The sequence below is a fragment of the Engraulis encrasicolus genome, chromosome 12 (assembly GCF_034702125.1).
Source record: "Engraulis encrasicolus isolate BLACKSEA-1 chromosome 12, IST_EnEncr_1.0, whole genome shotgun sequence".
NCBI classification, from domain to species: Eukaryota; Metazoa; Chordata; class Actinopteri; order Clupeiformes; family Engraulidae; genus Engraulis; species Engraulis encrasicolus.
In genome coordinates this window covers 21,326,291-21,342,689 of record NC_085868.1, presented here as the reverse complement: position 1 = coordinate 21,342,689, position 16,399 = coordinate 21,326,291, and the positions used below count along the sequence as shown (strand labels likewise).

The window sequence follows — 16,399 nt, the reverse complement described above, 5'->3', positions numbered from 1 at the left end:
TGTAGCTGTACAGTATAGTCCTTTATTAAATAGAATAGTCCTTTGTCGTGCAGTGTTGTATTACACCTGTACAGCGTGTAACCGTGGTTTCCACCTGCTGATGGCGACTGCGGCCAGGCCAGAGATGCTCAACACACACAGCGTGATCACACCCAGCAGTCCAACACTACTTAGCGTCCAACCTGAAATCAAAAACAATTTCAACAGTCAGTCTTTTGGCAAATTAAAAAGGGACCAAACAAAGTCAGTCTCTTTGATTGCCCCCTTTAAATATGCTAAAGTCAACCCCAAGTGACTAATCACTCGTTTCAAATGTTTAAAGGGGCAACTGAAGACATTCTTAAAAACAAGGTTAACATGACCAGGTTTACCAGATGAGACGGATTTCCAGCCTAAAAAAAAATGCTCAAAACCCACTGGGAAGCACTAAATCCTGCCCAATTTCAACTCAATGTTATTGATTTCTATGGCCATAAATCTGCAGAAAAACACACCCAAATTCCTTTCACAATGTTTTTTACCCGCAGACTGCCATCCTAAGCAGCCCAATTGGTTGGGCAACTGCCCAATCTGGCAACACTGAACATGACCACAAATTGTACCAAACATCTTCTAGGAGAGTAAGATACTTAAGGCTCTGACTTTTCCTGGATCCGTGTGATGTCATATGAACGCCCCTTTAGGAGAACTTTGGTTAGGAGACCTGGATGCTTTAGGGTTGAGATTAAACAGAGTTCCCTTGGCAAGATAGATGGCAGTAGCGCATATCTTATACAAGCCGTCACCAAATTCCACAGAAAGAAGAAGGAGGGGACAACACCCCCTTAGGAGACCAAACTTGAGCACACGCCTTTGAATTGGGTGGGCAGAGTTTGAATCATCTTACTGTACTAAGACAATCTTGGATTCTACTCACTGGGTTGCTGTTGTAGCTTGCTGTGCACTGCTTCATGCACCGCTTCCTCTGTTTGGCTCTGATTGAGGGCTGACCAGCCCCCCTCCACAATGATGACCTCACCGCTAGACACCACTTGTTGTTGTTGTTCCTGAGAGTCCTCTACAACGTTGAGTGATCGACCTGTCAAGCAAGAGAATACACAATCACTTTTTAGTATAGTAAAACCTTATGTCACGTGTTAAAGCAATCAAGCCTTCTTTTGTTTAAAGCCGTCATGCCTTTGATGCATGCATGTAGTGCCATGGGTGTCATTTTAGGTGTGGGTGGTTGGGGACATGTCCATAACACTTTGAGATGTACTAAGCTTGTCCCCAACCACTGTTTCCACAAAACACAAAGCAAAAAATAGCATAACCAGAACATTTGCCATTGTAGTGTCCCCACCATTTCCAAGCCAAACCTACTCATTTGAGTGGTGAGATGCTTACGTTTCCTGCCGCATGTCTGCTCACAGCTATCTTCATTAGAGGGGGAGCAGAGGGATGTGCTGCAGTGGATATGCACCTGATAAGAGGAATCAGTCAATGTGGGTGTCCATTTCAGAACAGTGAAGGCATATTTAAAGTGATGCTGCACATTTTTTGGAAATAAAGTTCATATTACACCTCCCCTTGAGTTAAATGAATGAGTTTTGCCTTTCTCCTGTACTTTCAAGCGTTCTGAGAGTAGGGCAGTGTCAATTTTAACCCCAAGCTAGCCATTAACATTGAGTCCAATGAGACCAGCTAGCCGCCAGCTGGTCTCGTAGGACTCAATGTTAACTGCTCGCTTGGAGGTAAAATAAACATATTTCCAAAAATGGTACAGTATCACTTTAAGTCAAGATGTTGCACGCACGCACGCACGCGCGCACGCACGCACGCACACACACACACACGGACTACCGAAATGGATCCAAATCTTACCCACACCCCTGTGCACACGTGCGCATGACACACCTGTACCTACCATTTGTTGCACGGGAACATAGGACTCCACAAAAGCGAACATCTTGACTATGAATCGCTTGTGATGCGTCGGGTATTGCAGGTTAGAGGAGGCATCAACTGGCACCACAGTGGTCAGGTAGCGGTCTTCTGCATACGGGCACCTTAGTAGAGAGAACGAAAATTTACATTTTGTATGCATTAGCTAGTACATTTTGACAGTTTATGCATTCTTCATCCAAGTGTGACTGCTTGGTACCAGCACCTTTTTTCAGCTTTCTTGCACTTCACACATGCAGCAGCATTTCAATTCAATTCTAGCAATATACATACACGGACTCTGACACCAACCCCTTCACACATCCAAGTAGGGTGTAAATTACAGCCTCCATGATGATACGATTCAATATCGATTTCTTAAGGCAGTGATTTGATTTCTTTTCGATGCTTAGAAATGCCCCACGATCCGAGACGATTTGATTTTCTCCAATTACTTTTCCACCTCTATTATGTTATGGAGCCAGAGCATTGGGCAGGGGCCAGCAATTCGATTATTTTTGATACCTAAGAATGCCCCATGATACGATACGATACGATACGATTCTATTGTCGGCCGTAGGATCGATGCATTTCGACTATTATTTTCAAACCCCTACTACTTCCAAGTCATGCTTACCCATCAATGAGGAGGTCCCACTGGGGCAGGCTGTCCCCGTCTGGTGACGAGGTGGCCCAGCAGTGGTCCAGGAGCAGCACGATGTTCGGGTCGGTCCGCTCCAGGATCTGGACCTCGACTGGGATGGGTTCCCTCAGAACTTTGGTCAACGGGTAGTCTTCCTCAGAGTAGAAGGAAGAGAACATCTCATCTGGAAGATGGGACAAGTAATGTGTTTATTTTAATAATAACAACTGTATAAAGCACAACACATAAAAGACTTGCAGCTCAATGTGATTAACACCAATGTTAAAACAAAAATAATGAAATGAAATAACAGAATAAATAAATAAATACATATTCTTTTAAATGGAGCGGAACATTTTGGTCAACAGCTACATGTAATGTGGTAGGAGTTTGGTCAGAGACCATTCTTAGAACGTTTAGAAAGAGCTGAACACATCTTCTGAGCCATGGAATTAGATCTACATTTGTCTGGTAATGCAATCTAATGTAACAAGTAATGAGAGTTGAAATAACACTACAGCGTTATATGGTCTTTGGTCCCCTTACAGATTGGAAGGGGAACTGTGTCATTTGAGATACAACCTTCTCAATTCAACATAGGACCTAATGGTGGTGTTGGATAGAGCCCATGCAAAGTCAGATCAACACCAACCACCCTTCTGGCCTATAACATCCTAACATGAATGAAAACTTAAAAACTGTGAACTGGCCCTGCCGTGACCTAACGGAAAGGCACTGGGTTACTATGCCGACGATCCGGGTTCGATTCAGACCTGGGTCATTTGCAGATCCTTCCCCATCTCTCTCCCCCCACTCATTTCCTGTCTCTCCTCCACTATCCTGTCAAAGATAAAGGCAAAAGCCCTAAAAATATAAATGTAAAAAAACGGTGAACTGACCGTCTGTGCATCCTTTAGTGGTGCAGACACCACTAGCCACCCTGAGCTCCACCCTGACTGGTCCGTCCTGGATCACAGGTAGAGGAGGAGGGAGGGTGTTCACCTCCATCACCACAGCCTCCACAGCTGTACTGGAGTAGCGGCACTGCATTGTCAGTCTGGCAGGAGAGCAAAATGAGGACTTGAGTGAGTTAAAAGGTACTGCACTGTATAATATCTTCAGTTGTTTATTTGCAGAATTTCCAAATGTTACCCTTTTCATATTCATACTTACCACCACCATCAAATTTTAAGTATTCACTATGACGGGGGGGAAATCACTTTTCATGAATTTGTTCATTATTTAGTAAATATTCATGGAAAGATCAAATTTGGCTGTAGACAGCACACTTTCAATGAGAAGCATAGTTGCAATACATACTCTGGCCACCATCCTACACAGTGCACCTTTAAAGACAGCATATTGAAGTAAAAAAAAATAAAAAAAAATTCACATATAAATAGATGATCCATTATTTTCCAGAGGTGTACATCCCAATGCAACATCTGCTATCCAGTTACAAACATTGTGGCACTGCCAATTGAACATACAGTAGCGAAGAATGTCCTTGATTTTATGTGAAGGAACAATATGGGATTACATGCATGCTACATACTTTCATTTCAGTCACATTTGAGGATGCAGGAGTGTAGTTATCTACTCCAATTGAATTCCAATAAATACTACTGTATTCCTATTGTATTGGTATGACTGTAGAACCCTGCCATGCTTCTTGTCCTGACCAGAGCCATGGAAGTAAGAGTTGGGCTAATCCCACTGACCACATGTTCCATTTTTAAACAAAGATGGCGGCTCATGGCGCCTTTGACACACAGATCGCCATTGACATGGTTCCAAAATAGTTCCAAGAAGTGAGTGTTGAACACAGAAAGTGCAGTAAACGTAAATGTAATTCCTTTTAATTCATTTTTACGTCATCTTCGCTCGTTATGTAGTGGTTCTGTGTCAGTCTCTAGCAAAGAGAAAGCCGTTGCCAAGAGTAATTTGAATCTACATGAAATCATGCCATCAACCGGTTTCCTGTACCCTGGCTGTCACAACTCTGAATTCCATGGCTCTGGCCCAACTGAGCATGTTAGGCCACAGCTACGGTCTAACACCAAATCACACACGCGCAAACTCACTCATATGAGCTGTCCCTTGTGATGGAGCCACGCGGTCCAATCCCAACTTCGTAGGATGAGGACATGATATTCTCATATGTAATGTAGTCATCATCTTCCTGTCAAACACGTGCACAAACAAAAATACATGTTGACAAGCTCAAAGGAACTTGGTTAGAAGCAACTGGACCTCTGGAGGATACACAACTGACGGTGGTCCACTTGTTTAACAACTCTGCTCTGTCACACTGGCAATAATGGCCCACTTTCAAAAATTGTGTAGGGCAACTTAAGTAGGCCTATCCACAAAGCCAAGGACACATTCTAAACAAAAGAGTGAATACTGCATTTAGAGACCTGTTTAACCTTTAAGAACGTAGCGTCACACGGGTACTACACCTTTTTGAGCACAGAACCGGTTATGGAGTAATACCATTTACATTACTTTGGTCTACAATTTGAGGCAATAGGAGGTCTCAAGAAAATGAATGAATATATTGAATGACTGAATAATAATAATAATAATAATATTATTATTATTATTATTATTATTATTATTATTATTATTATTATTATTATTAATCGTCGGGAATGAATGAATGCAGGTCTGTTTCTTCACCCACCGTCATGGTGGTGCCACAGCTGCTGACGGTGAACTGGTAGATGACGAAGGCGTGTGTGGAGCTGACAGGTTGGCAGGACTCGTCCGTGTCCTCGGCCAGACTCATGGAGTCCAGGCGGAGGGCGGGCAGGGTGGCTTCCTTGGCCACCACCACCACAAACTGGCCATCTCGGGTACACTGCAGCGTCACTACACAGGAGAGGAGAGGAGAAGACAGATCAGCACAGCACTTGAGGAAATAAAAGGGTGGACTATTTGGAGACATTTTATTGTAGGCATTACAACACACTACAGCAGTGGTCTTCAAATGACGGCCCTTGGGCCAGATACGGCCGGGACATGGCAACCATTTGGCTCGCCCAAAAATACTCCTGAAAAACATAGTATCCCCATTCATATAACCCATTATAATAACATTCTGTGACTATGTAGTTTGCGTAGCCTACAATATTGTCAAATGCAATTATGCGTAGGCTACTACAATATAAAGTCACCTCCTAACTATATTTTTTCAGTAACAGAAAAGACAAAGAAAAAAAAACTCAATGGATCATTGCTTCAACGCGTGAAAAAGTAAAGTAGGCTAGATCATTAAGCCTGCTGTAGAAAGGCTCTTTTGTGATCTAAATCCATATTTCCACAATTTACACCCATAGGAATCATGTGACTAGACTACTGTATCCCACAGGCCAGGGGTATTCAATTAAAAACAAAATCAGAGGGACAGTTTTTCAAATTCCCTCCAGTGAAGGGGCCGAACATAAAATCTGTGTAAAATCTGTAGGCCTATAATCTGTAAGCAGCACGGTGTCCGGCTAGAGTGCGAAACAAGGGGATAGATTTCCAGACAGAATATTTGCATCTCTGTAGCCTTAGGATGGTCTATTTATGACACTGCCTTATATAAGATTTCACTCTCATGTGAATGCATAGAGATATCCCAAACCTGAAATGTTAGTGCGCAAATTATGCACGGCCACAGATAGCACACATAGGCCTATTTGTTTATATTTTGTTCTGACCTTATGGGGAGCCAGAGCCTTGCCACCCAATGGATGCATCTGGCCCCAGGGCCTCCATTTGAATAGCCCATAGGCCTAATGGCCGATTTGTAGCCTAACCGACTGCTTCAACATGTCAAAAGACATGCATAAACAGGGCTTTTTCCCACCATCACAACAAACACGTCCTACTTCTTGGTCCATTTTCTTAATCAAAATGCAAAATGTAGGCCTACTGACCTGATAAGCCATAAAAGCACTCCCGTCCATCGAAACAGCAGTTGATCTCCAGGCACTCAGCTCCAGTGACGTCTGGCTCCCCGCACTGCACCCTGTCCATGGGCTCCACCTGACAACGCTGAGATTGAGTGGAGAGGTCTTCAGTCGGTTTCATCTCGATCCACGGATTGTTTTCCCTCTGCTGAAGTGTCTGCTGTATTTGGACAAGTTCGTTTTGAGCCGTTTGTTGTTGAGCATGAGGGGGATTTCTATGGATGGTTTGTCCCTGTGCAGGCTTCTGCCATGACTGATATTGGGCATGGCACAAGCTTAGAAACACAACAAGAACTTGTGTAACGCTCAAACTTTGTCCTCCCAGCATGGTTTCCACTTGTCTGCGGGTAAAGAATGTCTCATACTTGAAGGTCGCCTTCAATTTGTCCTAATGATTGGGAACGCCCACCAATTAACTTCAAAGAATTAGGCCTATTTTGTTTGACACTGAATTTTAGTTCAGCATAATGTTAATCCACTATCTAGGATCTTTTATAATTAGGGCCAACAGCATCTAGAACAATTACAAAAAGTCAAGATTATAATAAAAGAACATCAACACACAAATCAGCTAATTGAGTGAAAGCGATCGATTGCTCGGTAGTAGCTTCTTCACGCCTTCGCATTTAGGAAAGTTAATCGAGCGCAGGCAGGCGCGTAGACATCCTTTGGTAGACGTGGAGTGGTAGCTCAGTCAGCTGGCTGGCAGAAAGTCTGCTAGCTAGTAATGTAGTTGACAGCAACCTTCTCTGTCATTGCAGCAACATTTATCTTTGCTATAGGTTGAACTAAATGTTCCAGAAAGCATGCTGGATTTTGCGATATTTGCTGTGACTTTTGTTGTCATCCTGGTTGGTGCTGTGCTTTACTTATACCCGGTAAGGAATTTGTTTAATGTATTCCACTAACTTAGTTTGGGCGAGGTTTCTTTTTCTTCACTCATTCCAGCTGTGCCATTCTTTTCTCACATGTCGGGATTAAAGCTCAACTAATCCAAGTAAAGTCAAAGCCTTGTTTACAATTGATAAAGTAGCCTACTTGGACAGCTGTGAAAGATGGTCAATTGAAAGGATTCTGTTTTGTTGTTGTTGCATGCAAGCATACTTTTGTGCAACTTAAGCATGGCTGCAACAATTTTTTTATCTTGCCATTGTTCATCTTTAGTCCTCAAGAAGAGCATCTGGTATTTCTGGCCTCAATCCTACAGAGGAAAAGTAAGTGTTAAGTGCTTTCAAAGACACTTGCATGAGTAAAACACATTCTATGGTGCTGTTAATAACATAAAGCCAATGTGTTATGCAGCTCACATATTTTCCATTTATTGTGTTAAATGCTTAAGGAGGTGAAGCTTCGTTTTTTTGCCTTTTACAGAGCATTTGTAAGAGCAAGTGTCGCTTTTCAAATGAGAGAGAGATAGAGAGAGAGTGAGTGAAAACTGATAGGCCACACTAATTGCTATACTCAAACTATGTGTTTATTACCGCAATGTGTGATAATGTGTATTAGGTCTTTGTGTATGTTTTGTCTTTGTGTTTTTGTAAGTTGTCAGACACCTGGATTTCCCTCTGGACTAATAAAAGTACTCTACTCTACTCTACTCTTCTCTCCGCCACCAGGGATGGCAATTTGCAGGACATCGTCTCCAAAGGCAGCTTGCACGAGTTCCTGGTGGGCCTCCACGACCAGTTTGGACCTGTGGCATCTTTCTGGTTCGGCAGGCGTCCTGTGGTCAGTCTGGGAACTGTGGACCAGCTAAGGCAGCACATCAACCCCAACAGAACCAGTGAGTTCATCCTCATGTATGTACTGTAGGTATGCAGAGGAGTTTACACAAAGAGAGTAGATTATAGTGAGATGATTCAAACCAGTGCATTTCCTGGATCCGTGTGATATCATGTGAACGCCCTAAGGTGGCCATGCACAAACGTGTACTTGTTGTGTAGTCCGTCGGTGCACTTTTCCATCGGTTATCGTAACTAAGCAAAGACCTTCATACACCAAGCAATCAGGATGCTGACTGAACCAGAGCCATACAGAGAACAGAGTTACGCGATTGGAGGACCAGGAATTAAATTGCAGCCCCGCCTTTCAGCGAGATAAGGGAGTGCCTAAAGCAGCTGTCTTCCCATAGACTCAACATAGAACCACCACATTAACAGCCAAAAATAAGGACTAACGAACTATATTGCGGGGTAATCACCACAAATATGTAAACTATCAACTGTCTCGGTGGTGATAATCACAACACTTTTAGCACCTGTGATGTTTATCTGAAGTTATTACTACGAACAGCAAGTCTTGTCATATTCCCTGCATTGCATCGCATTGCATTTGCTGTGTGCTACGCCCACTACTAAGAACTAACATTCGCAACGCTGAGCAGTACTGAGAAGCTAAAACAGCTTATTTTGCTAATGAGGAAGTCGGCCCTAGGACACAGTGGAGATCGCCTGACTCTGTTCTCTGTATGGCTCTGGACTGAACACTTAACCCGCTCTCCCATCACTGATAGACCCCCCCCACACACTGAAATGTGATCGCACATTCTACTTGCACTAACTCAAACACACACACAACACAACACAACACAACACAACACAACACAACACAACACAACACAACACAACACAACACAACACAACACAACACAACACAACACACACACACACTGAACTACCTCAAAAGCACACACACACACACACACACACACACACACTGAACTACCTCAAAAGCACACACACACACACACACACACTGAACTAACTCAAAAGCACACACACACACACACACACACACACACACACACACACACACACACACACACACACACACACACTGAACTAACTCAAAAGCACACACACACACACACACACTGAACTAACTCAAAAGCACACACACACACACACACACACACACACACACACACACACACACACACACACTGAACTAACTCAAAAGCACACAACAAACACACACACACACACACTGAACTAACTCAAAAACACACACACAACACACTGAACTAACTCAAAAGCACACCACACACACACACACACACACACACACTGAACTAACTCAAAAGCACACACACACACACACACACACACACACACACACACACACACACACACTGAACTAACTCAAAAGCACACACACACACACACACACACACACACACACACACACACACACACGGTGCTGCTGCTTCATGCCTGTTACTCGAATGACTGTACTGGAAAACTAGCTACCAACTAGTTGTAAATATTGCACATTATATTTTACTTTATATTTATTATTATTTCACCTACTATCACCATGTCAGAATCGTCACAATAGGACATAACTGGAAATGCACAACAATACCTCTTCTTGTTTTATGTACCGGTATGCCTGCTGTTGCCCAGTCTGCACTTTATATGATGGTAAGGTATTGTATAGGTACTCTAGTGTAATGCATGTGCACTCTCTATGTCTAACTGTCTATGTCCACACCTACGTCTATGTCTATGTCTGCATGGGAAAGTAAGAAACGTAATTTCAATTCTTTGTATGACCAGTGCATGTAAAGAAATTGACAATAAAACCGACTTGACTTGACTTGAACTAACCATACACACTTTGTTTTTCTTGCAGCGGACTCCTTTGAGACGATGCTGAAGTCGTTGCTAGGATACCAGTCTGGGCCCAGCATGGGAGCCACAGAGGGCGTGATGAGGAAGAAGATGTACGAGGGGGCCATCAACACCACCCTGAAGAACAACTTCCCTCTACTGCTGAAGGTGATAAACCAGTTTTGAATGGAGAGAAGACACCGGAACAGCACAGATGCGATCCTTTTCTCCTTTTAATTAAGTGCACAACATGGGGACTAACGTTTCGATGGATGCCACATAAATGCAATTTTGTTGTGTGCAGTGTGGAGTGTTATGTGTTACTGTGTGGAGTGCTATGTCACAATGACAATGGGTATCAGCTTTCGTAATCACGCCAAGGGATTGGATACTCTTTGGTGAACTCTGTGGAGTATCCAATCACTGGGCGTGACTAATTGGGCTGACAGACTTCCAAGGCTCATACACTTGACATTGGGAAATGGTAAATGACAATGGGAGTTGGAGTCTCCCAGTTGGGCTTTCACTTCACTTACTGTATCTCTTTCTTCCTTACACTCTCCCTCTGCTTACCTAGCTGGTGGAAGAGCTGGTAACCAAATGGCAGTCCTACCCCGAGTCCCAGCACACGCCCCTTTGCTCTCACCTCCTTGGATTGGCCATGAAGGCTGTCACTCAACTTGCCCTGGGCGAGCGATTCGCCAACGATGCAGAGGTCATCCGCTTCCGGAAGAACCATGACGCGGTGAGGAAAAGGCCGGCCGTGTGTGTGCGTGTGTGCATGTGTGCGTGTGTGTGTGTGTGTGTGTGCGTGTGTGTGTGTGTGTGTGTGTAGGGTAGAGTAGAGTAGAGTATCATTGATCCCAGGGGGAAATGAAGGTGTCAAATAGCATACATATATACAGAAGACAAACACATAATTTACACATATACAGTATTAACCATATAGCTCACTCTTACATACATTCAGCCCAAGGCAGGTCTCTCTCTCTCTCTCTCTCTCTCTCTCTCTCTCTCTCTCTCTCTCTCTCTCTCTCTCCATTCTACTTGGAGTTATGTTTTTATTGTCCTGCACACATCTGCTCTTTTGAATCCTTCTAGATCTGGTCGGAGATTGGAAAAGGCTTCCTTGATGGCTCCTTAGACAAGAGCTCCAGCAGGAAAGGACACTACGACTCTGGTAGGAAACCAACCAATCAGAACATTTCCTATCTCTACAGCAGTCTCTTGAGCTATGGTCATGTCTTGATTTTAATTGTGTGTGTGTGTGTGTGTGTGTGTGTGTGTGTGTGTGTGTGTGTGTGTGTGTGTGTGTGTGTGTGTGTGTATGTGTGTGTGTGTGCGTCCGCCCTCGTGTGTGTGTGCGTCCGTCCGCGTGTGTGTGTGTGTGTGTGTGTGTGTGTGTGTGTGTGTGCCATGTGTGTGTGTGCCGTGTGTGTGAGTGTGTGCGCCGTGTGTGTGCATGTGTGTTTGCGTGTGTGTGTGTGTGCGCATTTGCGTGCGTGCGTGCGTGCGCCCTGTTCTCCCAACAGCTTTGGCGGAGATGGAGACTGTGTTGAAGTCTATTGTGAAGGATATCAAAGGGAAAGGCGCTGGGCAGTCCTCCTTCGTGGATTCCCTAGTACAGGCAAAGCTCTCAGAAAACCAGGTAGAGTACGTTTATACTGCTCCATATTAGAACATCTATTTATGTTACCAGAATACTTGAGCACGAGTGACTTCAATACACAAGCATCCCAGAGACATCTACACTGGTGTCATGCATTCCTCGTTACCTCAGCCAAAGAGGTTATGTTTTGGGCGTTGTCTGTCTGTCTGTTTGTCTGTCAGCAGGATAACTCAAAAAGTTATTAACATATTTTGTTGTTGGAAATGACAAAAGGAACAAGTGATTACATTTTTGTGGTGATCCGGATCACGATCCGGATCCAGGTTTTTTTTTCTAAGATTCTTCACCATTACTTGATGGGGCGAATTTTGACATTCCAGTTTCAAACTCCACAAAAACAAGGCAGAATGACTTAAACATAATTAGGGTGTAACAGTCAAATATTCTATCAAACAGCACCCTTGGTGGAGGTCTGCATTCTCTGAGTGCATTTCTTGTTAGATGAATGCAATTCTAATTTTTCTGCATGTTAAACTCTTATTGTATTTCTTTGCGTGTGACGAGCAATGTTCCTGTGTCCTTGTACCCTTGTTTATTCTGTGTTCGGGTAATAACATGTTTGTGTATTTGAAGGTCATGGAGGATGCAATGGTCTTTTCTCTTGCTGGCTGTGTCATCACTGCTAATTGTAAGTAGCTGAGGCGTTCAATGGGTTTTGGCAGTCATGGTACATGCCTTTTGCATTTGAACCATATATGTTTGTTGCTATGGTGGATATGTAACCTCCTTCGTAAGTCGCTTTGGATAAAAGCATCTGCTAAATGTAATGTAATGTATGTAATATTTTGCATACTCTTAAATCAGTCATCGCACAGTAAGCTACAGTGTATTCGCCAATGGCTAGGAGGTGGATTTCATAAATTCATAGTCATAAACGTTTTGGAATCAATCTACAGGACACCTGCCATTGGTCAGAGAGAACCACTAAATTAATTTTGCACAATATTTTGCACAATATCTTATTCATTTACATTTAAATTTAACTGTCCCCTCTGCATTTTCTAGTGTTAGTATTCTTCCTGACATTGGTGTAGAGTCGACCTGCGTTTTACAGTGTTGCCCACCTTGGTGCATTGTTCTTCTCCTAAAACTGAATTTAAATGCGTTTTTATGATTTTTTCCCCCAGTGTGCATCTGGGCGGTGCACTTCCTGTCGTGTGCGGAGGAGGTTCAGGAGAAGCTGCTCCAGGAATGCACTGAGGTGTTGGGGGAGGAGCCTATCACCCTGGAGAAGATTCCAGAACTCAAGTGAGTGCAGACTCCCTTCCTTGGTCTGTGCTTGTGGCCACGCATTTCCGCCGCCACCTGTAAAAATCGCTTCCGTCCCTCCCTGCTTCCCTGTTCTGGTGTGAAAAGGCCCTACGGTCTTATATGGATCTTTTTCCTCAGAAATATGAATGCATATGTTGTTATACAGTATTTTTGTCATCGGTGTCTGAAATTGAGTTGAGTATCCGTTTTCTGTGCAGGTACTGCCAGCAGGTGTTGAATGAAACTGTGCGAACTGCCAAGCTGACACCGATGGCTGCAACACTACAAGAGGTGGAGGGAAAAGTGGACCAGCATGTCATTCCCAAAGAGGTCAGTTTATCTCAAGGCATGAATAGACCAAGCACGACATAAGTGATTCCAGCGACCAAAGTAATTGACTTTGTATTGAGTCGTGGGACAAAAGCGTTCCTGGCGACTAGAGGTGATTTGCACAACTCGAGCGACAGTTTGTAGTTGTACTTGAGTGAATATTATGCAAATTAGCCATGATGTGGTTCGGCGACAACCGCCAAAGCAAATGGGAATGTTGGAATGCTTGCATTCTGCTTTTAACAGATATACTCTGTCGCTTCTAGCTCGCATCGCTCTTGCTGCACAGTCCCGCGATCCTCTGTAGCTAGATCTTGTCGTCGCCAGAATATTCTGTCTGCCAAGCCCTAGCCTGGTTTTACCATCCTCATGTAATGCACTTCTTTTACATGTGTCACCAGGCTGTACAAACCCATACATGTTAGAATATTTTATTCGAAATAAATGATAAATGTCAGCATCAGCTAATGCTCTCAGTTGCTAGGAGCATTAACAGTGTTGCAAACATTTGTCATTTACTTCACTTGTGTTTTCTCCAGCACCTGTGCTGCCACTGATGTGCGTGCATTCTCTGCTTTCTTGAGATAATATTTTATTCGATAACATGACATGCAAGATTATTGGATATGTGTGCTGAAATTTGTTGTTGGGTTGCAGACTATGGTCATCTATGCTCTTGGTGTGGTGCTCCAAGATGCGGATACTTGGTCTCTGCCTTACAGGTCCGTATTGACATGAAATGCTTCAAAAATAAAGAGGAAAATATAAAAGAAAGTGTAAAATCAAATGATTTCAGTTTTTGTTTATGGACATTAAGACGTGTCTATGGCATCTTCTAAATGATTGCTTTTTTTCCTCAGATTTGACCCTGACAGATTTAAAGATGAGGACTCCAGAAAAAGCTTCTCCTTGCTTGGATTTTCTGGAAACCAGGCCTGCCCAGAGTTAAGGTACATATAAAAGAAGTGCCTTTGTCTCGGTCTACGCATGTCTGTGTGTGTCTGTCTGTGTCTGTGTGTCTCTCTTTGTCTGGCTGTCTATATGTCAAGGATGATACATGGAATTAAATTTGGCATGTTAAACTTTATTTGGTGATGTTTGTTAAAAAAAAAAATATCCAGTAAAAGAAGAGGAAAAGGAGAGTGCTGCATTGGGCCAATTGTTTGAGAGAAAGAGTCAGGTGCTCTTGAGAACTTTAGTATTTAGCTTGCGACTATTGCCAAAATGTGAAGGCCCAAACAGTAGGCTCTTAAGTAGTCTTAATGATCTGAGGCACACTGGTCTTGCAGAAAAAAGTTACAAATCCTTTATTTTAATGAATTTAGTGGATGATATTCTTATTGACAGTTTCCCTCACACCTGGTGTGTGCTGTTGTGTGCAGGATTGCCTACACGATGGCCACGATGATATTCTTAATGAAATAGTAGTAGAATAGAGTAACTTTATAGCTTAATAGCATGAAAACACATATGGACATTTCAATCAAGACATGTATAACAGAGGTAAAAGTCAGAGAGGGAAAAAATAAAAACAACAAAACGTACTCTTTGACATGTGACCCTCTCACCTGGTGTGGTGGTGTTGTGTGCAGGATTGCCTACACGGTGGCTATGATGATACCGGTATTCATATTGCCGTGTTAATGATGTGTGTGGTGTTGTGTGCAGGTTTGCCTACGCGGTGACTATGATGAGATTCTTATTGCCGTGTTAATGATGTGTGTGGTGTTGTGTGTAGGATTGCCTACACGGTGGCCACGATGATATTCTTATTGACATGTTTCCCTCTCACCTGGTGTGTGGTGTTGTGTTGTGTGCAGGATTGCCTACACGATGGATATGATGACATTCATGTTGATGTGTTAATGATGTGTGTGGTGCTGTGTGCAGGTTTGCCTACACGGTGGCCACGATGCTGCTGTGCACGCTGGTGCGGCGTCTGAAGCTGCACTGCCTGAAGGGCCAGGTGGTGGAGGCCAGGTACGAACTGGTGGCCACGCCCAAAGACGACACCTGGATCACCGTCAGCAACAGAAAGTAAACACAGAAGATGGACACCACCCTCTCTCTCTTTCTTTCTTTAGTTCTTTCTCTCTCTATCTCTCTCTCTCTCTCGCTTGCTCTCTCTCGCTCTCCTGTCTGTATCTCTGTCTGTCTGTCTGTATCTAGCTCTCGCGCTCTCTCTCTCTCTCTCTCTCTCTCTCTCTCTCTCTCTCTCTCTCTCTCTTCCTGTGTGAAGCACATCAAGTATTACGTAATATCCTTCACTGCCAATGAAGTCTGCCGTTGTGGTGATAACTGCCAGCTACGTGTACATGCGTAGGTATTTTACATAGATTTTACATTTGCATCGCTATTTTATACCAAGGACCTGGTTTGACACCTATTGAATAGATTGCATACAACACAACACTGTTCTGTACAGAGCAAGTGGTTTGAATTATCTGTTGACTGTTGACTCAAATTCAAAATTGTTGCATTATATGAAAATTAAAATTCCTAACCAGCACCGTAAGTGCCACAGCTCTTCAGCCAGTGCCATGTCGTGGACATTTTTTATATACTATCTGGTTGTCATATATGAAAATGTTTGAGCCCAAATAATGAAATGTGTAGTAATCAGTGTCAACACACGAGATGATTAAGAAAACGACTGAAAACAGTTTGTTGGTCAGTTGTGTTGCGTAGTGGTTCAGAGACATTCCTTCCAACCTTTTGAATTGTGACTGAATGTGAATGAAGAGATGAGGTATTGTCAATAGTACCTCTGTGCTTGTACTCCCTTTGTGAATAAAACTTGTTTATTAAAATTGTTAAGTCAAACTGGGTTTGTATGTGTTTTGCTTTTAAATTCCACTAAGAAAATACACCGGGGAAAAATAGAAAAAAATGGGTGATGTTTAAGCTGCATCAATCGCGAGTCAGCTGATAAGTTGAAGCAGCTAGAGTTGGCTGATCAGCGTCAGCTGCCCGCGTTTGAGCTGATTTGTCCTGTGCAGCAAAGCTAAGCACA

The 16,399-nt window shown here is 43.2% G+C and overlaps 2 protein-coding genes across 3 annotated transcripts; one reads left to right on the top strand and one right to left on the bottom strand.

Annotated features, from left to right (window-relative positions):
- Positions 1–2: 2 nt before the first annotated feature.
- LOC134459397 (zona pellucida sperm-binding protein 4-like) lies at positions 3–6,878 on the bottom strand. Of its 2 annotated transcripts, none has more exons than XM_063211742.1 (9): positions 6,493–6,878; positions 5,253–5,440; positions 4,651–4,748; positions 3,466–3,623; positions 2,561–2,750; positions 1,907–2,048; positions 1,363–1,462; positions 917–1,078; positions 3–182 (listed from the first exon to the last, which is right to left on the bottom strand). In XM_063211742.1, exons 1-9 carry the CDS (start codon positions 6,851–6,853, stop codon positions 61–63), a joined length of 1,521 nt encoding a protein of 506 aa, XP_063067812.1. In that variant the 5' UTR covers positions 6,854–6,878; the 3' UTR covers positions 3–60. The 2 variants fall into 2 exon arrangements, with proteins under 2 accessions (XP_063067812.1, XP_063067813.1); XM_063211743.1 differs by having other exon boundaries at positions 1,387–1,462; positions 6,493–6,877.
- Positions 6,879–7,193: 315 nt separating this feature from the next.
- On the top strand, positions 7,194–16,197 carry LOC134459398 (cytochrome P450 20A1). Its single transcript, XM_063211744.1, has 13 exons — positions 7,194–7,403; positions 7,690–7,739; positions 8,142–8,308; positions 10,159–10,304; positions 10,714–10,881; positions 11,238–11,316; positions 11,669–11,784; positions 12,379–12,433; positions 12,933–13,053; positions 13,275–13,386; positions 14,044–14,108; positions 14,247–14,336; positions 15,277–16,197. The coding sequence occupies exons 1-13, from the start codon at positions 7,332–7,334 to the stop codon at positions 15,425–15,427; spliced, it is 1,392 nt and encodes a 463-aa protein (XP_063067814.1). The 5' UTR covers positions 7,194–7,331; the 3' UTR covers positions 15,428–16,197.
- Positions 16,198–16,399: the final 202 nt, after the last annotated feature.